We start from the raw sequence: 7,297 nt of genomic DNA on the forward strand, positions 1-7,297 counted from the left end.
ATAATAATTTAAACTCAAAGTGTGTATGACAGCAAATTAAAATTAAAACAATCTACAGATTAGATAATTATAATTATTATAATTATAAATCTCTAATTATTACAGAAAATTGCAAAAAAAAAAAAATTAACAAGATAGAAAACCCACTAATAGGTTAAGCTGAACAATTTTTTTTCTGATAAAAATTAATATTTTGATTAGAATTAATAAAATTAAAATGGTTTAATAAATACATATATATATATATATATATATATATATATATATATATATATATATATATTTATTATAGAATAAATTTGTATATAAATAAAACTGTATATTTACCTTAAACGTTTTTAAACTAATACATATTTCTAACATGTAATAATGTGTAATATTGTTTCAAATACATCAGATCAATTTAATGTCTGATATGAAATTTGAACATAAAACAAAATAGAGAAAGAAGAAAATAAATAAATAATAAATCTGATCCTAAAGTGTTAATGTAAGACATTTTATTTCAGTACAACTCAAATTTTTTTTACATTTTTATTTATATTTTATATCAATTTATCAAAGTCATCATTTTAAATGAGATCCAGAATACTGAAAAAAAGTGACACTGAAGATATTCAGAAAATATTCTAAATTTCTTAAATCTTCTTTTTTTTTCCACCTTTCATACAGACAAACACAAAAGCACACAGAACGGAAAAGTCGCGTCCAGAAGCTCGGCATCATCTCCAGCTCCTTCTTCACTCTTTGTCAGCCAAATCATTTTGTTCAAAATACCTTTAAAATAAAAAAAATGATGAAAAAAAAACATGCACACACAACAATGTATAATTGCACAAACACAACATTAAAAATACAAACAGTGTCTAGTCATGTGCCGATAATCTCTATATATTATATTATATCTATATATAATCTATAGATACGTTATATATGATTATACGTTAACGTGCGACACTCAGAACATCGTCGTTAGAAGGGAAGAGAGTTTGTGTTCCTGAGACGAATCTTTAACGGTGTGTTAAGGATCCTGATTTCAGAAGAATTAAAGGTTTAGATTTAGATTTGAGATTTTGATCAGAATTCATTTTAAAAATCCATGTGTGTGTGCGTACGTTGTCTCATTGTATGTTTTGTAAGCATTCAATAAAAAACTACTGGAGTGTATTGTTGATGTGGGTTCTTATGGCTTTATTATGAGTAGTTATGATATGGTTATGTATGTCCCGTGTGTACGCGTCTAGCCGTGATAGTGTTAGTTACCTCGCTACTATACAGATCATCAGGTTCAGTGCTGATAAACGCTCGTCATCTTTATTCTCCTGGAACAGAAGAGGCAGAGATGTCATTCCCTCTCTACAGCCAGAGCGTACAACAAAGCGCACACACACACACACACACACACACACACACACACACACACACACACACAGAGTACTGTGCAAAAGTCTTAGCACCCTATTTATTCTTTAGTACAAACTTTCGCTGCAGAAATAAGAAGCGAGTCGACAGTCAAAGTCTCCAGAAGAACTGTGGCTGCTTCTGCAAGATGCTCAGTAACACTTCCAGCTCATTTCCTTATAAAACTGCACACACTGCACCTCAGATACTGCTTTATTTATTTAAAGCGAAGGATCGTCACCTGAAATATCGACTTTCTTTCATTTATTACTGTTTACTGCTCTTTATAGTGGATTTTTAATGTAGAAACATTTAATTTCATTATTTTTGAAGGCGTCTTTGCTCTACAACATTTCTTTGCACGTGCCTAAGACTTTTACATAGTAGTGTATATATTTGTGTGTGTGTGTATGTGTGTGTGTATCTGTGTGTGTATACCAGGTGAGCGCGCACTGCAGAGCATCTCCTCGCCAGCTGTCTGATGAGCGAATGTGCTTCAGGGAGAAGAGGTTTCTCAAGACACGCCAGTAAAGCGTAAAGCCATCTGCCCTGTGAACACACACACACACACACACACACACACACACACACACACCTAATATAATCATCCAGCCTAATTTACACTACAACACTACTTAACAAAAAAAAAAAACACTTTAATTTACCAAGAGTGGCTTTATGATATACAGCAATGTACAAACAAACATGCCGTGACTGCAAATATACTGACTACAGTTTATTCTTTATTATTTTGTACTGTGATGGAGGTCTATAGCCTCCAGTTTAGCATCAAATCAAATAAAAATCAAAAGAAAAACTTTTAAAGCTTTTAATTTCATAAACTTTTCCCCTTATGTATATAAAAGTCTAATCATCTTCTAACCAACTAAAAAGAGTTGAAGTAAAAACTTTTGTGGTATAAAAATGTCATTACTGAGGCGTGTTTACAAACCAGCTGTGGGACGAAGTCGTTCTCCTCGAACCAGCTGATCAGGTACTCGAGCACGGACGATACGGTGGACTGAGGAACGGAGAGGAATGAAATAAAATGATTAATGATCCAGACATTTCTAATCCAACAGCACTGCGCTCGGACACACGCATCATCACACGTTCACACGGCTCCGGGGAATACGAGCGTTAATGACTCGCGTTAATGATCCTGTGCGGCGTTAAAGGTACCTGAGAGAGCTTGCTGACGATGCTGAGGAACGGAGGGAAGCCGAGCTGATGGAACAAACGGAGAGAATCAGTGATGAATTTCTCCTCCTTCATCATTTCTTATTTCTTAAATATAGCTCACATACAGTCAGATTTATCTAATATTTCACACTGAGGTTAGTATATGACAAATATTAGAGTATTAAAAGTATTTCTAGACATTTTATTCAATTCAAGCTTGTAAATGTCTCTCTCCTGCAGAAAATGTTGCTTCTTCTTCTAGAAAATAATGCTTAAAAGAATAGAAGGAGATAATTTCACACAAGTTTTCTTATATTGATGTTTTTCTTTGCTATAAAGCGTTACATACATGTACAAACTGATGTGTGTGTGTGTGTGTGTGTGTGTGTGTGTGTGCGCTCTCACACCTTGACATAATCGAGTCCCGGACTCTGTGTGTCTCCGTCACTCTGTGTAACATTCAGATATACATTTACACCCAAACAAAACCTCTTCCATCCTTCGTCATCATCTGCTTTGGGCTGAAGACAGAAAAATGGAGTTTTTTGAATTCCAGATTATTTTGTGAAGGTTTTTTTTTTTTTATCAGATTGTGCAGGTGAGGGGATGAAGCTGGTCTGAGAAGCCAGACTGTGTCAAGTAAATAAAACATCCTGGTTCCCAGTGGTTGCTATGGTGATGGAAACATCTACTTGGATCTTTAATCTAGGCTTGTGGTCTCTTTCTCATTATTATTATAATTATTATTATTATTACTGTTGTTGTAAATTTATGTGTATGCTAATAAACCCAGTCTGTGGTTAAAGTAGATTGTGTGTTTATTTATTTATTTACACTTGACGTTTAGTTTCTCACCATGACAACGTTGTCGTCCAGAAACTGGGCTTTCCAGTGCTGCCGGTGTTTGGAGACGCTCTGAAACAGAAAAGAGAAAAAAATCAGGTCAAGTTTATGGAGAAGAATCAGGAGTAGCACTGGTGTGATGAAGCGGAGTTACTGTTACCACACCCAAGTCGATTATTTTCCTACAACGGCACATAACCAAAAACCTGCAATTACAATTTTATTAATTAAGGAACAATGTGTTGTACTTTTTATTCGTTTATAGATACATTTAATGCTGTGGAACGTCAGTGAAATGAGTTAGTTCCTGTTGTCACTTACGTTATAGCAGCTATAAAGTTATAGCTATCGTTAAACAACAGAGCTGCTGTTACAGAGAATTAATCAACACCTTCTGAGCAATCAGAATCCAGATTGTTTTAAGGATATTAATGACAGATAGAGAGAGTCAGGATTGAATCTGTCTGTGAAATAATCTCAGCGTGTTTACGCAGGTGTAAATGATGGACCTGTCGGATTTGAGAGAAGTTGCTGACTTGCTGCTTTTGCCACTGCAGGCTGGGAGAGAAACCCTGCGGCGCGGCACGACACTCTGACACCTGCACACACACACACACACACACACACACACACACACACACACAGAGTTTACATATGCATGGAGTGTGTTTTACATTAGAAATCCATTAGTGTGTGGAAACACCGCACTGTTTCATTCATCACACTCACAGACACATTTACAGTTTGGTTTTTCTTCAGTTTCCTCGGATCGATCTGAGCCACCACGACATCCGGGCAGAGCGATGCTTCCCGTCTGTAATGAGAACAATAATAATAATTATTATTATTATTATTATAATGAACATTAACCCATGACCTGTCAATTCACCATTCTGTGATAATGTTAGTGATCAGCATTCAGGAATCAGGGTTTATTAAAGAAGAACTGATTCGATACCAAGCACTGGTATCAGGTCTGATCCTGCACTGGACATTTTTCAGCACAAATGCTCTTCTAATCAACATAAACATAAACATACTGGGTGAACAGTTTAACAAAGAGCCTGAGATCTAATGTGGTCTTCTGTCAACATGAACTAAAGAGATACCGCGATGCAGGGAAACCGTGATACCGGTTTACTGCGTCATCATAGCGCGCCACCTGTGAATGCAGCACACTTACTGAACCTGTCTGAGATACTCCTTCGGATTTCTTGGAGGTTCGTTCAGATTAAATTCTTCTTCTTCTCCATCGGATTGATCCACGGGTAAAAGTCTGGGCATTAACTCCTCCACATCTGACTTCATGGCTAAAGTGTAATTAAAATATATAAACACACTGCTTACTTTTTCTTATTTCCCTCGCATCTTTTTTTATATATATGTTTTTTTAAATTCACTCTAACGTCCCTGCGTTTTAAACAACACAATCTGAATCCCAAATGCGTGCTCACTCCCTAGTCTTAGTGCACTTCATTTACAGTAGGCAGCCTCGAATTTGACGCTCGCAATGACGTTAATAAAATGCGACCGTTGCTGCGGCGCTTCTTTTTCGTGTTTATTTCCCCGGTCACTTTCCAAACCCGAGATCGCCACAGCGCCATCTGGTGTTCATAGTATAGCACAACAACCGCTTGTATCTAATAAATAAATAAAAATGTGTATGTATGTATGTTTTTGTTTATTTATTTATTTACTTATTCATTCATTCATTCATTCTCGTTTCATAATATATACATACAATAATGGGGGATTTGTCTGTAAAGGAATCAATGTATTAAAAATATTCTAATACAAATGTAAAGTTAGGGCTACAATCATAAAACAGATCTTTTATTGTAGTTTCACTGGCTAATTAGCATTAGCATTATTGCCTAGTATTGGCTAACAATGCTAGCTATGTAGCTAACATTTGCCAATATTTTAGCAAGCTAGCTGAAGAAAGATATCCTGAAGTTTAAAAACTATCAGGATTTTTTAAAAATTTATAATTAATATGTAATCTATACACAAACACAATGTCATCCATTGTAGCTTCCCTGGCTAGCACACGTATTAGCATTTATAACTTGTTTTTGCTAGCATTTCTTGCCAGCTATTTAGAATTAGCAAACATTTTTAGCAAGCTAGCTGAGAAAACCATCCTGAAATAAAAGTAATAATAAGAATAATAAAAAGCTTGAAAATCTATAAAGCTTATAATAATTAATATATAATCTATACACAATACACAAAGACATTTATGTGTGTGTAGCTAGCTGAAGAAAGTTATCCTGATGTGAAAAAACTCAGCACCTCACATTAAACATAATTTTATAACTTTAATAAGTTTTAATTTAGAACTGAATAATGAAATATTAAGTTTCATTTTAGATTAGCCTAATAATCTAATACACAACATGTAAAAATGCTATGATTAGAAATAATCTGAAATATAAATGATGGGCTGTAAATAATCACATTATGTTAGTAACTGGGGCATTTACAGCCCCCTCCAAAAGTATTGGAACAGCAAGGTCAGTTCTGTTGTTTTTGTCCTGATGACTGAAGACATCTGGGTTTGAGATCAAAAGATAAATATGAGATTATTTCACCTCCTGAAGAGGAGACTGAAGGGAGAAACCCCCCAAAACTAACAAGAACTGTAAGAAGCTGCGCTACAAGCCTGGAAAAGCAGAAGAAGGCAGCAGTTGGGGATGTCAGTGGGTCACCGGCTTGATGAAGTTATTGCAAGCAAATATTAAGTCTTATTTACATTCATTTACTTCAAGACTATCTGTTCCAAAACTTTTGCTCACCTAAAAATTGAGTCATCTGATACAAAAGGTTCTATGCTTTAAGCTGTTTAACTCATCTAGATGTAAATATCAGGAAATGAAAGCTGTAATCCTAAACTCTCGTCTCATATCCACATTTTGATCTCAAACCCAAATGTCTGGTGTATAACATAAACAAATGTAGTGGCCTTGTCGTTCCAATAGTTTTGGAGGGGACTGTATTTGTTTGTTTATGTGCTATAAAAAATATGCTTACTATTCCACAGATTTTCATGATAATTTCATATCTGAACGTACAGTAATGTAATTTATATTCACACTAGTTTAATGTTATTTTACAATAATGATGTATAATTGGACAGTAACTTAATTGTAAAATAATTCAATTTCATAACATTTTATAGTAAACTGACGGGTTTGTCTGAATGTAGGTCACTTTCTGCAGTTCTATTAGCACTTTTTCTGGCCACTTTCTCGACACTCCCTAAAAGATCTTTTGATCAGTGATTTGATTCAGTCAGCAAAACCTACCAACCAAGGTACAAAGATACACACACACTCACACACTCACACACACACACACACACACAGAAAACATTTATATGTACTACCTGTAATCGACCAATCTGAATTTTTTAAATTGTAAAGATTTATTTACAGAATCTTTTTTCCTCCTCTTCAGTGATAAACACATTATTTCTGGAGACATTAAATGAAAGTGTTAAATACTTTCGCAGACGTTAAATAAAATTTTTGGGTTTGGCAGATTGTTTGCAAACTGAAATATCATGATGATGAATCTACTGCATGTTGTAGAAATGTTTTAGTGAGGCGATGTGATGTGATGTTTTGGTCGTTTCTCTCAGCTGCAGTTAAAATCAATAAAAATCAAAGTTTTTCAGAATATTTCACCGTTCATAAGACTGATAGAAATGTCAATGTCACGTTAAATTAAGTGTTTAAAATCTATATTTTGACATTTTTAACATGTTTTAAGTAGTAATAATAAAACTACAAAGAAAAAGGTAAAGACATTACTATATATTTAACAAACTTCAATATTACATGCTTTACATAACGTGTGTTTATTACGT

General features: G+C 34.5%; 1 protein-coding gene across 1 annotated transcript; it reads right to left on the reverse strand.

The window, feature by feature from the left end:
• Nucleotides 1-509: 509 nt before the first annotated feature.
• Nucleotides 510-4,954, reverse strand: gemin2 (gem (nuclear organelle) associated protein 2). The gene is made up of 10 exons (XM_026926576.3): nucleotides 4,610-4,954; nucleotides 4,156-4,240; nucleotides 3,936-4,025; nucleotides 3,439-3,498; nucleotides 2,991-3,104; nucleotides 2,584-2,628; nucleotides 2,354-2,422; nucleotides 1,840-1,950; nucleotides 1,264-1,322; nucleotides 510-777 (listed from the first exon to the last, which is right to left on the reverse strand). Exons 1-10 carry the CDS (start codon nucleotides 4,732-4,734, stop codon nucleotides 741-743), a joined length of 795 nt encoding a protein of 264 aa, XP_026782377.3. The 5' UTR covers nucleotides 4,735-4,954; the 3' UTR covers nucleotides 510-740.
• Between the last annotated feature and the right edge of the window lie 2,343 nt (nucleotides 4,955-7,297).

Source organism: Pangasianodon hypophthalmus, chromosome 10 (assembly GCF_027358585.1).
Source record: "Pangasianodon hypophthalmus isolate fPanHyp1 chromosome 10, fPanHyp1.pri, whole genome shotgun sequence".
Classification (NCBI taxonomy): Eukaryota; Metazoa; Chordata; class Actinopteri; order Siluriformes; family Pangasiidae; genus Pangasianodon; species Pangasianodon hypophthalmus.